Source organism: Macrosteles quadrilineatus, unplaced genomic scaffold (genome assembly GCF_028750875.1).
Source record: "Macrosteles quadrilineatus isolate MER2022 unplaced genomic scaffold, UCM_ALF_1.0 Scaffold_8__2_contigs__length_117827958, whole genome shotgun sequence".
In the NCBI taxonomy this organism is placed as follows: domain Eukaryota; kingdom Metazoa; phylum Arthropoda; class Insecta; order Hemiptera; family Cicadellidae; genus Macrosteles; species Macrosteles quadrilineatus.
Window position 1 is genome coordinate 115863544 of NW_026542601.1, and position 16975 is coordinate 115880518.

Here is a 16975-nt window from a genome sequence, read left to right on the forward strand (position 1 = left end):
GTTTAAACATGGGTTACTAAGAAATTCTAACTTAAGATGTAAAGGAAATAAATATTAAACACGCAAAACAAAACAGTAAGCTTTATTGACTAAGGTTAACATCACAATAGTAACAAAACTACAAACTATAATTTATTCTAGGTTCTTTACAAGTGTAATTATGGCAACATAACTTTATAGTGTAAATCCAATCAACAATTGAAAAGCTCCTATACATATAATGTATAAAATGTTAGGAATGGGGGTAAGCATTAAGAATTAATTTGATTTATAATATCTAAAATATAGTTTTTTTTGGGTGCCAAAACGTTTTGGTGTCTATATCCTATCTAGTTTAATCAATAATTTATTACGAATGCCCTAAATTGTAGTTACAGTGGGTTTTTCATATCCTGGTCCAGTATTTAATTTAGACGAAAAATCAACCTCCTTATTTAAGATAAGCATGAAACATACGAGTAAGATTTATATAAGAAATAAAAAAAACTACCTAATAGGCTATTCATATTATTTACATAGTGTTTAAAAACTACAGTTAGTTGAGCAGAACATAAAGACAATTACGATCACTAATGCTTTCTTCAAAAACAACTTTCAACAACAGTACATTTTTTAGATCTTTGGGAAAATTATCTAACGCTAAATCTTTTTGGCCAAAATATTTTACAAAGGAAGATTTTATAATCTAGCCTAGTATTATTTTTTGATATAAGTAATTTTAAGGATTTCACCATCATCATTTCATTTTTGATTTCACCAATTTCAAACGAAAATTTACATAAATATTTACCTTAGGTACTAATCGTTATTTACAAAATATTACATTAAATGATTATGTACATCTGTGTATTGTGACTTAGTGTTTCTGCTCGGCTGGTCCATAGGTTGTTTTGGGATCTTCATCAACTTGCACTGAAGGTATTAGGGGTGGTTTAAACCCTCCGTATTCGATACAGAGTTTCCTTGGTTGGCCTCTAGATTTCCCATGGGGTGATTTGAAGTAGGTAGTGACGTGGTAGGAGGGCGGAGGGTACTGAGAGTTAAACACAGGCTGACTAGGCCTGAAAGCTGGGGAGGATTTTCCATATTTCGCGTGAGGGAACTCTCTATGCAGAAGACGTCCTCCGGTAGATTTCCTGTAGATGTACACCGGACGGTAATCCTTGACAGGAACTGGAACCACATGTGGGTACGGTACCAGATGCGGCACAGGCACCCCTACTGGATGCGGTACCGCGTAGGGAACCGGTACCGGGTGTGGGTAAGCAACAGGTCTGTCAACGGCCACCAGCTTCGTCACGGCGTACGGCACAGGTTGTGGAACAGGTACCGGCTTCTCAACAGCTACAACTTTGGTGTACTCCACAGGAACTGGGTGTGGAACGGGAACGTGCTTCTCAACAACTCTTGTCACCTCGACTGGAACAGGTTGGGGAACGGGGACGTGTTTTTCAACAATTTGAGTTTGAGGAACAGGTACCGGATGGGGAACAGGTACGGGCTTTTCGACTACTTTTGTGTACTCTACCGGGTATGGATGAGGGATGTGGATGGGTTTTTCAATTTCTACGTATTTTGTTTTCTCTATATACTGAGGAACGGGAACCTCTTTAATCAGGACGTTCGCGTTGTGATGCACTTCATTGCTAGCTTCTTCGGCGTATTTGTCCTGATGACGTTCATTGCCGTTTTCATGTTGAATTGACTGTTCTTCGTTGTAGTTTTCCTGAGTCAAAGCTGCACTCTCTGCTCCATGACTAGTGGATAAATACTGAACATGCTGGTTATCAGGGTGTACAGACACTCCTTGGGCAGAATTAACTGCATTTAATTGCGATGCGTATTCCTGAGATGCTTGGTTGGAAGATTCGTAACTGCTCGTTACTGAATATGGCGTTGGTGATAGTGACTGAAAATGTTCAACTCCATTCGAATTCTCATTTGAAGGAACCTTTGAATTATATTTTGATTCGTCTGAATTATGTTGAGAGTATGAGCTTGCCACACCAACACCTGCAGATTCGTGGTTTACATATGAAGAGTACCCTACTTGTTCTTGTGAATTATAGCTATCCTGACCTTTATATTCCTGAGCATACGCTTGTCCATTCCCACCTGAGCCATGGCTTAAACCCTCTTGACCATAATTATAGCCAGCTGTAGTGTACTGTGCTCCTGGAGAGGTTGTACCCTGATAATTCCCATATGTTGGACTTTGACTACCATACCGGTTTACGTAAGGGTTATACCTTTGGAGGTAAACATAGTAAAGTCTGTTAGGTACATACACAGGTTGGTTGTATGCAGGGGCGTTTACTGAGTAGCTTGGATTATTTTGGGCTTCTTGTTGCGCATGACTGTTGGCCAAACGGTGATATGCATATGCTACTTGTTGCAAGAAGTTCTGGTTGTACTGATTCTGGTTGTATGCTACAGGCACTTGTCTATCTCCTGATTCTTGATGATGGTACTCTTGTTGTTGTTGGTAACTTGCACCATTATTTTCTTGTGACAGGTAATCCGTTTGTCCGGTATGCCCATTTGCAACTACATCCCCTGGGTTTTGTTGTTGTGAATACCCCTCATTTGAATACTTTTTGTAATCTCCGTCTGTAACCTCTGCTGTAGATTCCGTGTGATAGTCTTCCTTAACACCTTCAAACCCAGTTTGTGATGTGTGACCCTTCGTTTCATAGCTATACTCCTGGGATACTTCTTCATTAGGATGAATTTCAAACGGGATTGACTTTTGGATGTCGACTGTAGTTTTGTAGTGAGCCTCCTCCCTTACTTCTTGTTTTTCAATTACTGGTTCACTCGATTCGTCTTCTTTGACCGGCTTTTCGTCACAATCCTCCTCGTCGTGGCCATTTGATATTGACACTCCTGCTCTAATAGGGGCTAGAATGTTACCAGATGAAGTAAGCAATGCTGGGTGCACTCTAGGTGTGACGAGCACCGGCTCTGGTGTTGGGGCTGGAGTCGACTGGTAATCATAACCAACAGACGGGAGAGAGTTTGAAGTAACCTCTGGTTGGTGTGTGCTGTAGCCAGAATCAACTGTTCCCTCTCTATGGTAGAGTTTACCTATCTTTCCTGAGCGATACCTCTCAGTCGACGAGGCTACGTTTGAGTGGAATATAGCAAGAGTAGATGGATTCAAACCAGTGTCACTAACGACAATGGGTTTAAAAGACTTGGGAGGACTAGGAGTAGTAGATGACACATATTCCTGCCGTATTTCATTATCTTCATAGTGGCTCTCACCTTCGCCGACAAGAACTGCAGATATCCTTGTATTGGGAGAATAGTCTCTCACTCCTGGCAGCACCTGGGTTAATCCTGTGTTAGTCACATCTATAGCGGAGTTCGTGTCTGCAAGATAGGAGGTCACTTGATGATCGGAATGTTCATTCGCAACAGTCGACGACTCGTGATATCCTTGAGACGAAACTGTTGGACTAGAATAGCTAAGCCCTGAAGAACTTGGAGATGGTGTGGAATACCCCGCTGATCCTGACGCAGTTTCATAGCTTTGACTTTGTGACTGGTATTCGCTTTCTGAATTTCCAAACCCTGAACTGGGAACAGGGGAGTTTTCAGTTGAGGAATATCCAGAATATTGTGAACCAGATATTGATGCTTGTTTCTGCGATTCGAAATTGCCTCTGTAAAATCCTTCTTGATTAGACTCGTACTGGGTACTTGAAACTCCAGAGTATGCTGCTTGAGCCGGAGATACCGTTGATACTTCCACTCCCCCTGATACATGCTGCGCAGACACTGAAGGGGTGCTTTGATAGATCTGCGAGCTCGGAGTCACAGAGTAATGTTCGCTAGGAGGTGCAGACGTGGTTGAGTAAGACTCTGCTTCTAGAGAGTTGTGGACCGGCTCATCTGAAGGCCCGGGTATCAGCCCGGAACTTCCCTGGACCAACACCTGAGGTCCTCCAGCGACTATGGAGTTGGCGACTTTGGTCTTTAGTATCTCCAGTGGGGGTGCCTGAAACAATATCACTATTGTAAACATGAGCCTTGGATGAATATATTGTATGTTTTACGAACTTAACCCTCTTCAGTATAGGGATGTCCATTAGTGTGAATGTCCTAATCACATTCGCTGTTAAAGAATTTTAAAGTGTACAATCGACCTAAGCTTTACATATTCTATCACGTAGTTGTTATTTCATTTTTCAAACCTCAATCAAAGCTGCAGTATATTTTTCTAAGACAACATATCATTGGATTTTAAATAATTTCAATGACTGAAAAAATATCACAGCATGCTACTGTTGACAGCATTATGTTGTATGTCGCAATACTAACTTTTCATACGTCCGACCCTCCAATCCCTTAAAGGCACTCGGTACTAGTGAGGAACTGCTTTACACATCAAGCCAGTTCTAGTGGGTCGCGGGATTCAACGGGATAAAAACTAATGGTGATTGGCAGAATTTGAACCCAGGACGCATCAATATCTGAAGGGCTCCGAAGCCCCGACCTTTACCTTTAGACCAGCTCACTCCAACACAATACTATGGTTTGGAATAGTAATTGTTCTATTCTTCCACAACTAGCCTTGTACAACTGGAAATCTTAAACGTCTTCCAAATTGCTATAGATGCCATAAGTCAGTAAAAAGAATTCAAGGTATAATCCTAGTGTAATCCTTCCACCCTATATAAGATATACATAACCTTAGCTAGGGTCACTTACATTTCTTAAGGTCCTTATCCAATTACGTTGCTTATTCACTCTATTACATTGTTTTACTCACAACTCCGTACTGTCTGGAGAGAGCAGCCACTGCCTTCTCTCCTAGAGCGAACTGTGTAGACATGGAAGACGTTCCAGAGGAAGTCTTGTACGCCACCAGAGGGTGGAAGCCCCAGTCATCGGCGAAGTAGTCCACCTGGAAACATGTGGCAGTTACTAGTGGAAAAATATGTGGAAACCCAATACTAAGACACTGTGATATGTGTGTACGAGATTTTCTCAATGCAAAGTTGTTTTAATATTAATATACTAGTGTACATATTGCTCGAATTCGAGTAATTGAAAAGTATTACAGGAGTTATTTCAAAACGAATAACAGTCATATTTACAATGAGTTTAAAAGAGTCAACTCAAAGATTACCGGTGTGTAACTCAGACCATGTTTATCTTCGTTATTGATAAACCTAAAGCATTCCGGCCGGTTTTCTCCTTCTCAAAATGCCTCGCTGTACAGGCAACACAGGTCATTGATATAGGGCCAATTGAGAACGAAAAGTCGTTTTGGGGTAGTGTTAGGGCGCATTTGTAACCTAATAGTTGAGGTTGTCCAGGGTCAGGTGCTGACTGTAGTGATGAGTTAAGCCATTTAAGCCTTTCTATTACGCGCCACTGTTCTGTAGCTGCGGTCGTTATCACGATTACGCTTCCTGTATATGGTTCGTCGCGTCGGAGGCATTTAAAAGAAAGAAAAAACAACAAATAAACTAATTATAGCTACACAAAACAACGATAAATGCACAAATTTAATATACAACCATACTAACACGATCCGTCTTGAGGGTGATGTTTACACAAACTCAAATAGTAAATAAATGTACTCAATGCGTTTCATTGAATTGGAAAATAAATAACAGCAATTAAATTATACAGCTGATCAAAATGTAAACAATTATGTTCTTCATAAGGATAACATGGGAACTTTCAAAGCCACTGGGGCAGAGCGCAAGGGACTTTTTCAAAAATGTAAGGCCAGTTTGCAAATCTACGCGACACGCTCTTTCCAATGAGACGTCAATGGATAAAATCGGTTAAGAAATGACGGAGGAGTTCAACCGACAAAGTTTCATGTAGCGTATTAATTATATAGATATACAAAATAAGAGTTTGCCTTCCAATAGCATGGACATACTGGTCATTCCGTGATCAAATAACAGTGAAATAACGCTACGGAAAAGTAATATGGGTATTTGTAAATTACTTTACATCACATTACCCGTTTGTTTGAGTTTACAAAGTACCTACGAAAGATCCATAGAAATGTATTATTCTCGCGATATTAAAAACTCAATAACCGATAGCTTTACACATAGCCTATGCCGTTAATGAGTTGTATTGTATCTTTACTGAGTAAATTGTAAAATGGCATTAAAAACATACTAAACAATGTGCACCTCAGTATCCCAGCAGCAGTAAAAGTTTGGTTAATCTAACCAAACCGGAAAGTCTCACAGGTTAAAGTCAATGACTCGTAGCTTAGGGAACCTGTACATTGAACCTCTTCGACTCTATTAGCTACCACAGAGAAGTAAAAACCCCTGAAATAAATGGCAACAATTCAAATAACTATTCGCCAAGAGGAAATCCTCCATGTAAGATTGACGTGTCTCATGTGACAAAATTTAAGCTCCAGTGAAATTTCAATGAATCGTTTAAAAAGCTAATAGCTGTAAGTTTTTGGGGTGTTTTATAATATTGGTAAAAACTCAGTTTGATAAATTGATCGCCTACCTTCTGTTCGTTGTTGGGAAGGTTGACGTAGTATTTCCCCAGTGCAAATTCTCCATCCCTTGTCTCCAAATGACCTTGAGAACCGCCATAACCGTCCTTGAGGTCGTAACCGAACTCGTACTTTGGTGGATGCTGAAACAAATTAAAAGTATAGTAATTTATTGTATTTGATATAGTTTAATATAAAGCATATAATTAATGCTAGATATTTTGACACTCCACACAGTTGAACGACCAGTATACTCTGACAAAAATGTTTTGGTTAGGAATTAAAAATAAATCATCATAAAAGCAGTTTGGTACACTCCTATTGCAGGTGAACACTTAAGGGGTTTTATAAACTGGAGCATATATTCTTAAAAAATCCAAGTTCTCCCTTAAAGTATACTTATGTGACAAATATAGCCGTAATTCTGTTGAAAAATTGTAAAACTGTAAAAACTGCTGTAGCAGTGTAAAATTGTTGTTGATTAAGTCACAAGAACTAAGGTGTTTTCATAATTTACGCATAAAAATGTGTTTAAGATTCCAACCTCACTTTTGAAACATCTGGATCCCGAATCACAAAAAAAAATATTTTATTTGCTCCTATTTATGAATTAACTTCAATATACAAATATTTAAAAACTAGTGAACAGGTAGTAGAATGAATGCCACAAGTAAGGACCCTTATTTGGTGTAGATATGAAAAGATATAAATTAGTAGTCAATCTATAAAGATCCAGTTAGTTGTGTTTATTTAATCTTTGATTACTAAGACGGTAAATTATTTTTATTTATGTTTTATAAAGTAAGATAAGGCATTTTACTTCACAATATAGCCAAAATTCTTGGTATTTGATTGTGTAAAGTTGCATCAATTTCAGAATATCGAATGCCTATTAAGTGACTAGATCCATCGGTTTCTATTCTAGTGCTGCCAAAACAGATCATGAAGGTAGCAAATAACATTTAGCCAAAATTACAAAGGTTGTTGTTATTAGACCAATACTTTAAGTAATGTTATCGAGGGAAATTATTATTATTATTATTATTGAACATTTCTAGGTAGGCTAGTGAGTAGCAAAACTCCCTCTATATTTTATTTACCGAAATACTTAGACGTGCTCTTTTGGCGAATTTATAATCGTATTTACTATATTTGATCCATCGACCGTTTAGGTACATCTTGTATAAGGAATTTATTTTCACCACATTCGACGAAATCATACTCCTTGCTATTGAAGTAATAAAATAATATTACTAGCAACTAAATAATAATTAGGGTAGAAACTTAAATGATAAAAAGAGGATTTATTCAATGAGTACCAGTAGAGGTTTCTCCAATGAATAGATTTATAAGAAACTTGCATAAATTAAATCTAAATATATTAAGCAACAAACAGCATTGATATAAAAGCGTATCTAGCAGACAAAACAGAGAGGTTTGAGGAAGGAGAGAGGGAAGAGGGAGGGAATCAGACAGAGAGGTTGTTCAGGGAAGCAATTTAGTGCCGCTTTTTTATCCTACTTTGTTTTGGACAAAGCGATTTTGAAGGCTTTTTATTATCCGTGCTCTTTCATGATTTGACTTCAAAGAAATATTTACTTTTATCATTCCAATTTAACTTTGGTGTTCAATTGTACTTGTGTTAGTTGAATTATACGATTGTTACTTAAGAAAATAGAATTAAATTGAAAATAACAATACACCTAACGATAGCCAAAGTTTTTCTTAATTCAGATTTTTCTTTTAGCTATAATTTATCTGTAATGTAAGCATTGGATAGCTTTAATTTTATTAGCTACAAGTAACATATAACATTTTGATTCAGACGATTCCGATCTTTTTAAGTAGCTACTAAGTGGTTAATGTAATTGAAGTTAGTTTGGAATTATTGACTCTGAGAACAAACTAGTCATGTATAGTTCTGCTTTATAATTTCACAATTCACATGATTCAACTAATCCACGAAGATTACACATCAATAATACACTCTTTCTTTAGCCCCTTGTATACTCTTTGAAAATACTTCCACATACAGTACAAAGCTGATATTCTCGGTCATATTGAGTGATTATCAATAATAGAAAAGGATTAAAAGAAATCTATAGCATTTGACACTATCGCCAACAGAAAGAAAAATACATATTGAACAGTTAGCTTTTACAACCCCTTACGTTCTTGTAAAACTAAATCCCTTCAAAAAAGTGATGCTTTGTTCTAAATTTTTTAAAAAACATATACTGCTCGTGTACTCATATCAAATTAAATAAAACATGAAACGAAATGTGAATTGTTGTAGAATACACATTTTGTATTCATAATTAAAGTAATGTTTACAATCTTTACTTCATAAAACAATGGTTAATATCTAATATCTAATATGCCTGTTTATCACTATCCTTATGAGATTAGGACGCCACCTAGGTGCGTATTTTAACCCAAATATGAGTAAAGGATGAGTGTGGAATGTTGTGAGATGATCTGTGTAGCTTTGTTATTGGCTAAGATCAGCTGTATTATCGGTTAGCATCATTTTTTTAAACACCAATAATCAGGAACATCTGGGTCCAGTTTCTAACCATCAAAAAGCTACTGCTTTTCTCAGGATCGAACCGGCAACCTTTTGATTTTCAGGTGAACACTATAACTAATCAGCATCTCAAACACTTGGTTTAAAGTAGAGTTGAAATAAAAGAACGATTGCAATATTATTCGTGTGATTATCTGAAGCCACTGAAGTACATACCGTTAGGTGTAAGTTACTGGAGAAAGTAAGTAGAGACTACAGTAATAAGATATTGCAGGGAGCTGATATCGAACTACGAACGCCTGGTTTATCAGCTCTTACAAGATAACCATTTTCTTACCCTAACAGTTAAAATTACAGGTAGGCCTAACCGATGATTCACATAGATTTCACTTTATAAGGCTACTTTGTCGAATCTATTCGTGCAAAGCATTATTTTGTGACAAATTTCGACAAATTACCTAAGTCGTGAGACATTCCAACAAAACAAATACATACAGTCAGCTGTTTAAGGTTTACTAACTGCTTGTCATAGCACTTAAGCTGCCCTTTAGATAGGATGTATCACAATCCTCTCATTAGGTTTCTTTCACCTCTTTAGTAAAGTACCACAAAACAAGTCATCATTTTTAAGATATTCACATTAAGCTATTTATTTAGATATTTATCACTGTGAAGACAAAAATTAGAGATATCATAACTACAACTCATGTTGTCAAATTGAAATCAAGTTAATACCAGTTAAGGCAACGAACCTATAAACTGCATGACAAAAAGGCTTGTAATGTCTTCTGGATGATATTCCACTAGACTCTAGTGTCCTAGGACACTTTCTAGACAGTAAAACTGTTAATTTGAGCAACTTTCGCCAGTGTTCTCTGTTAATGTGGGAGACCAGATTGTGAAGCAGCTGGATGTGTTAGGTTTACTGGTTGTACTATATTGTAGTAATCAGGTATGCTGGTTGTACTATACTGTAGTAATACGGTTTACTGGTCGTACTATAATGATGAAATTTGGTTTAAAGGTTTGGTAAATTAGTTGTGCTATACTGTAGTAATCAGGTTTACTAGTTGTGCTATACTACAGTAATCAGGTATGAAATTACCTGAGCTGTTTGTGCTATACTGTAATAAGCAGGTATGCTGGTTGTACTATACTGTAGTAATCAGGTTTACTTACTGATCGATACAGTAGTCATCCGGTTCGATCGTTGGAAGATATTTTAGTATTGGGGTTTACCGTGTCAATTAAATTTCAATAATGGTGTTAATTGTTACGCACCGAAAATTGTTTACAGCATGCACCTAAACTTATTTATGGATTTTGTTTCTTAAATAATTATTTATTTATAAAGTTTCCTGTATTAAAGACGTTTAATTCATGCCCTTCATTGGTTAAATTTTATTTAGTGGATGTTTTGATATTGAGATGGAATGGCTTCCTATTTAAGACTCTAAAAAGAAATGTTAATCAGTTTCCATGAATGTTGTAACCGTTCCTTTCAAATTAATGCCAAACAATATTTTTCCATACCATATTAGGCTAATTGATTTAATTTTATATAAAATTTATTTTCCTGGTTAATTATTAAATTATAAAACAAGCTATCTGGAATATCTTATCTCGTTATACCTCTAATTGCCTGTAATGAATGGACTAAGATTACAAAGGCTTTTAAAGTTTCCAAACGTCAAATGTACAGAAAATTCATCAAATCTAATCATCGTGTTTCGGTACTTTAGAATATAAATTCCAGGTTTCAATCTTTTTGCACTATTATATGTTAAACGTTTCATGTTTCTAGTTATGTACATTTATAATCAATTGTAATTACATCGGACTTCCCTATTGTTTTTTTGTTTTGAGGAAAATGTTCTTTATTAAATGTACGTAATATTTATCTAATTTTAATATTATAGTTTTGTTATGGATCCTTAAACTGGTAATAAAATTCCTGCGATACCTCCATTAAGACCCTTTAATTGACTAATGAACATCAAAGATTTATAACATTAAGTAAAAATATGAACAGTCTTCAAACAACTTTTAACAATAAAATCCTAATTATGAAAGCAATTAAACCATAATTTTTAGTAACCTATGCATGAGTAACATTTTTGACACCTAGCAGCCATGAGCCATTTATGCAGGGTTGAGCCAGCTTAGAGTCCATTTTTACCAATCATCTGACAGTCGACCGAATTGATTGGATTACACTAGTTTGGACTGTGGCTTGGATGGCTTCCCTCTGCTATTGGATGGAGATTGGATTAGTTTGTATAGACTTGGGATTAAGCCTGACACAGCGAGCTGCATGCTTAATTGAATATTCTCATCTATATAGAGCGTAGTTTTGTTATCATCAAGTGGAAATTTAATTTAATCATCGTTTAAAGATGTTTCATAATATAAAATACAGTTTTATTTGTTTGACACTTTTAATGGAAGATACATTTATTTTTATCACTTATGATTTAATTAAGCTAGATATAAAACTATACCTGGAATTAATGTTTAAGGCATGGCGGTTACAACAAAATGAGGACCTCTCCGTTTCGACGTTTTTTATACCACCTGTACGAGTTAACACTTTTAAAGATGTGTTACGGTTACAAAAAAGTCTGAACCACCCCTGATAAAGTGTCTTTTGTCAAATATGTTAAATACTGAAGATCCAGACGATGCAAATTTATATTACTTTTCATCATTGTTGCTCGGTAAAAATCTGTTTATGCCGTGACTCATGATGATTTAATCTTGGATGGCCTTCAAAATTTTTATTGAATGGTTTTTAAAGGTTCCCACTTCGATGCGGAATGGATGGGTTTGGATCCCAGTACATCCACAACACATATGGGTTTCGTTACTCGCACTAAAATCGACAATATATACTATTCAATGCTTCTCCAGTAAAATTTTCACTGGCGTTGACATAAAAAAAATAAACAAATATGGTAAACCATATAGAATTTTTATATCTTGCGTATAAAATAATAAGGTGCGTGATTTGCTAATTTAGAAAGAGTACATACTGTTAAAAATAAATGTTATGGCTTACTAGGGGTTATTCAAAAAGTTTTCCTCAGGAGTCATCAGGATACAATGAGTTAACAATACTGTTAAAAATATATCGTCAAGAAGATTGGAAGAGTTACTTAATACACCTGCACACTTTCCCTTTGTGAAAATGATAGGTCAGTTTTATGGGTACGTTAAATCTTCAAGTTGCGTAAACTTTACTCTATAGAAAGCAAAAGGGACTACTTTCGCCCGACTTCAGCGCCTCTACTGGTCAAAACAAGTCTTCATCCAGATTATAGAGCTGGGCTGGGTTGATACCACGGTACAGGAGATTAGAGGCCTCACTCTTGGTAAGGCTGCTCCCTTTCATTAAGTCTTGAAACCTCTTCTTAGAGCGTATACGTTTCCTTGAATACATTATAGAAACATTATTCCACTGTGATTCATTCATTCGAATTCAAACCTGTTTTGCTTTTGTGTATTCAAGGTTTCTTTATAGAAAAAAATAACCATGAGATAAGCATTGATATATTAAGTTTTTAATTTATTTATTTGGTATTTAATTAGTTATGTATTTAGTTCATGTTACGTTTATGATGTTTTAAAGCAAAAAATTTTGAGAAAGTGTCTAATTCTTTATATACAGGATATAAAATATATTGCTACCTTAAGCAAATTGTGATTGATCATGGGTAATTCTAAAATGTGCAAATTGTTGCAACTAGTTACATATACGCAATCAAAAAAACCATTACTTTGAATAAAATGTAATTTTTAACTGGTAGTTAGTAAATGACGCCTAGTCTTTTTTCAGTTTCAAACGAATAAAGCAGGAATATTAACATTAATTAAAATAATTTTTAATCGAGTTGTCTGATGTTCTAGGTATGATACTCCCATCCAGTAAATTAATTTGAATCATCATGTTGCCTTGGAATAACCTTAAATGCACATCACCAAAATAAAAGAAGAACACCCAGATAAAAATTATTAAGTATGAAAATCTAATCAAATTTAAAATGCACAATTATAAATTGTCTCTTCAAATCCACAGGTCCTTGGTTGGATTTCAAGCTGGATAAATTCTGGAGCTGGATGCCATTTTTTGGGTTATCGTAAACAAATATCTCCATCAAAAGAGCTTTGTTAAAAAGTAACAAGTCTAGAATATGGTGGTTCCCTTTCGAAAACGCCTTTTCACGATAAAGAATTATTTCAATGCTAAAAGTAAATTCAAAATGAAATTTTTCAAAACTTTTTGTTCAACGTTCTTTTGAACCCTTTCTAAAATGAATTCACGCCCCATGATACAGGTGTAGGCCAGATCGTAGAAACAGAAGTAAAGAGAGGACTAGAGAGGAATTGCTCTCAAGAGGGGACAGACAAGACTCTCCTGTTCTGAAAGTGGATACAGACGTGCAAGGCCGCCATATTGAAAGACAATGGTCATCGTACGTGAGGAATCCGTGAACGTGTCTTCAATGTCTTCATTTCAAACCTGAACATTCTCCTCATTGTGCCTTTTGTTACAGATGGAGAAGATTCGATTTAAAATTGAAATCGTACTCAGCACAGTGGACTGGGTTAGCATGATGCTAAGTTGGAGGTTTCTTGGATATAGGAATACTAAATATAATAGTTACTTTTTTTAGGTCAAATTAATTGTGTTTATTTCACAAAAGAGCATACGTATAAATACACGTATATACGTATAAATACACGTTAAATTGAAAATGTGCTTATACTTTAATTTTTTCGAGAAAAGAATTTACATCTTAGCTCGTATGAAGGTTGAAGCAAAGTTCATTAAGATTATAGCAAATTTTATGAAAAATATAAATCAAAAAGTTGTTATAATGCTCGAATACTAATCAGAATACAGTATTTTCGATTCTAGGAAAAAATATTTGGTTGGCTAAAAAATAAGTACAGATATCTCAAAGATTTTCTCATAATTGATCATGAGCACGGCTGGGAATGGAACGTTTGCTAAAGTAGAAAAACACGCTAAGGAGCAGAAAGGATTGGACGGTAACTAAGCTACCCAAAGCATCTCGACCGATTTATTGAAAGTAAATAAGAATCAAATGGTTGTAAATGCACAAAAGCACAGAATCTATACTTATCCAAATTTTTCTTCGTGTAAATCTTACCGTAGTAAAATAACATCATGAGGTAAATCTGTCACCGTCTCAAGTGCACTTAAATGTGGCAATTCACCTTGTGCTCAAGTAGAAGCAAATTTATAACTTTTATTAATGATAAACACCTGGCACTGACCGCATTTTCCAGCGATGATCTAACATTAGGTAACCGAGCTAGTAAGATATGGTCTAGTCCAACTCTGACCCTGATAACTTACGGTTGGATGGCGCCTTTGACGATTCGGGTTAATTGGTCCAGGCGGTCTCGCTTCTCCCGGGTTAAACTTGTGTATGCATATGTGTGTGTGTGCGTGTGTGTGTGTGCGTTTGTTTATGACAGGTCCCAGGTCATCCAATCCATTTCGCTTTCACGCTCGTATCTGGATACATGTGACTCCGAGCCTCACACGCATTTAAATACGGCGGTTTCACTTTCGCTTTTGCCTTAATTTACACAATTAATCAGCCTCTGGGAAGTTTCTGGTGTTTATAATAACCTTCGGAAACTGAATTATGATCGGGAGATAAGGCACGACAGCTACTGCCGAAAACAGGGGGTTTCTAATTGGTTCCTTCGTCCGCTGACCAGAGGTCACAGAAGTATGCAGGAGACTATTCTTGTAATATGTTTATAAACAATGATTGACATATTAACATTGGAATTATTGGTTTCTATATTTTCATACACAAGACCTTTTCGAAATACAGGATATTTGATTACTATTTCTATAAAGTGGGAACTTAAGGTGTTAAACTTGAATCAGTGTTGTACTTTAGTTGGTGCATATTATGCATTTGTTTACCTTTTGCTTTTGAATCTAATAATACCGTATAATACTTAATTATAAAGGTAATACAACCAACTGATATATTAAAGTTATGTACAGGGATCTGCAAGAAAACAAACGTTTTATTTTATTAAAGCTAAACATTGTGTCTGATGTTTACTAACAATGTCGTAGGAAAAACTTTGATACAGGTAATTCAATTATTGACATGAGGTCACCAATTTACGGTTGTTTAAGCTAAAAAATTAATAAATCCAAAAATAAATTTATATCAACTTATTTTATAACCACGTGATTATTACAGATGTTTTATGTGATGAATGACCAAAAGTCGACTGGATACCATCGATTTAAAGTTCCTCTTAAACAGAAAAAAACACCTAAAACAGCTCGGAAGTTGATACGATTCAACAGTTTTCCTCAAAAAGACTTTACTGGCAACACCAATTGTCCTAGGATTTATAAAACATAATTTATAAATTTATCATCCTAATAGATCAGCCAAAGACGATACTTTGAACGGAGTTGACCCGTATTTGAGAATGGTTATGTAGTTTACTATTTAATTGTTTCATGATACTAATACAACATTTTAATTATTTTACCTTAATTACAAAGTAAACTATTGCTTTACCTCTAATATTACAGACTAAGAGTAAAGTTCAAGCCATTAAATCTACTCTAGAATATGAGAGAGACAATGAGTGAACATCAGTAAAATAAAATATCCCAAACGTAAAAAAAAATCTTCAGCTCTTACAATAGGATGAAAGGTGGGCTTGTACAAATCAAAGTCATCAGTTCAAGCTTGGCAGTTGAGGCTTATCTTCCAGGCTACAGGCCATGTGAGAAAGAGTCTTAAGCTATTTTACTGTGTTAAAGTGTTACAAGTTAAGTCGGTCATGTTATTTATTAAAATAATGACATTCAATACTTTTAATACAGATGTTCTATTATCAACAATCCAATCAAAGGTCAACGTGTGTTTCTATTGAGTTTACTTCTCAAAAGTCCTGATAAAAACAGTAGCTTTTTCTTTATTAAAAACTGGACACAACAATCCGTGACCAGCGAAATTTCATTAAATGTTACAAGAAATCTGCTAATTTTACTTTTCACTCCACTCTAAATTCCCCATTCATACATGTTCAGTTTAACTCTCACACACAACACTGTCTTCGTAAAGGACCACGTGCGTATTGAGTTACTTTCTTGCACTTATGACAGGTTGTCAATGCAGTATGGTAATTGTCACGGAGCGTGGCTAGTTACTTCCTTGTTTCCTGTCGCCGTCACACTACTCATACACACACGTTACGTCACTGATATAGTTTCACGTAAGGAAATTGCACGATTTTCACCACCCATTCACCACTATTGTAGACTCATACGTGTGCAAGTACTTCCAATGTACATCTCAAAGTTAAGACTAGCTATAGCAATTAAATTTGTATACTTAAACGTGCATTTTAGACAAACTATGTTCTTATAAACAATAAATTGCTAATGACACTAAACAATGAAGCAAAATGCAAAACAACGAAACACAACAACAACAACAACAACAACAACAACAATGCAAAATATACATCAGTAATGCTGCAAAAAAGCAAGGTTGCTTGTTTTGTCCCAAAACAGTGTTTCTCTGTAATTTGGGTTGTGTTTTATAAAAAACCCCTACGCTCCTACTATTGCACAGTCCAACTACCTTACAATTGTATAATAACAGTTTAAATAGGAATAGCCAGTGAAGTAAAATCTTTAACGTATGTAACCTACCACATTTGGCATTGTCCAACAAAACCATTCAAATCTTCCACCTACTCCTTATAAAGAAAGCAAAACGTACTAATCCTCCCGCTCACTCCAAAACATCAATCACGCCATCTTAGTACATTTGACAGCGTATTTATCAGCTTACCCAATAAAGGACTCACGCCAGTTGTACATCCTGAAAGGCGTGATGGAGGAACCATTTGGCAAACGGCGACGTTAATGCTAT

At 35.7% G+C, this 16975-nt stretch overlaps 1 protein-coding gene across 1 annotated transcript in view; it reads right to left on the reverse strand.

Annotated features, from left to right (window-relative positions):
- Window positions 1–856: 856 nt before the first annotated feature.
- Window positions 857–16975, reverse strand: part of LOC129000688 (uncharacterized) — a 34958-nt gene continuing 18839 nt past the window's right edge. The window contains exons 3-5 of the mRNA XM_054427649.1: window positions 6505–6636; window positions 4778–4912; window positions 857–4003 (exon numbers count right to left, since the gene is read on the reverse strand). Coding sequence (XP_054283624.1) covers window positions 857–4003; window positions 4778–4912; window positions 6505–6636 — 3414 coding nt within the window. The remainder of the gene's footprint in view (window positions 4004–4777; window positions 4913–6504; window positions 6637–16975) is intronic.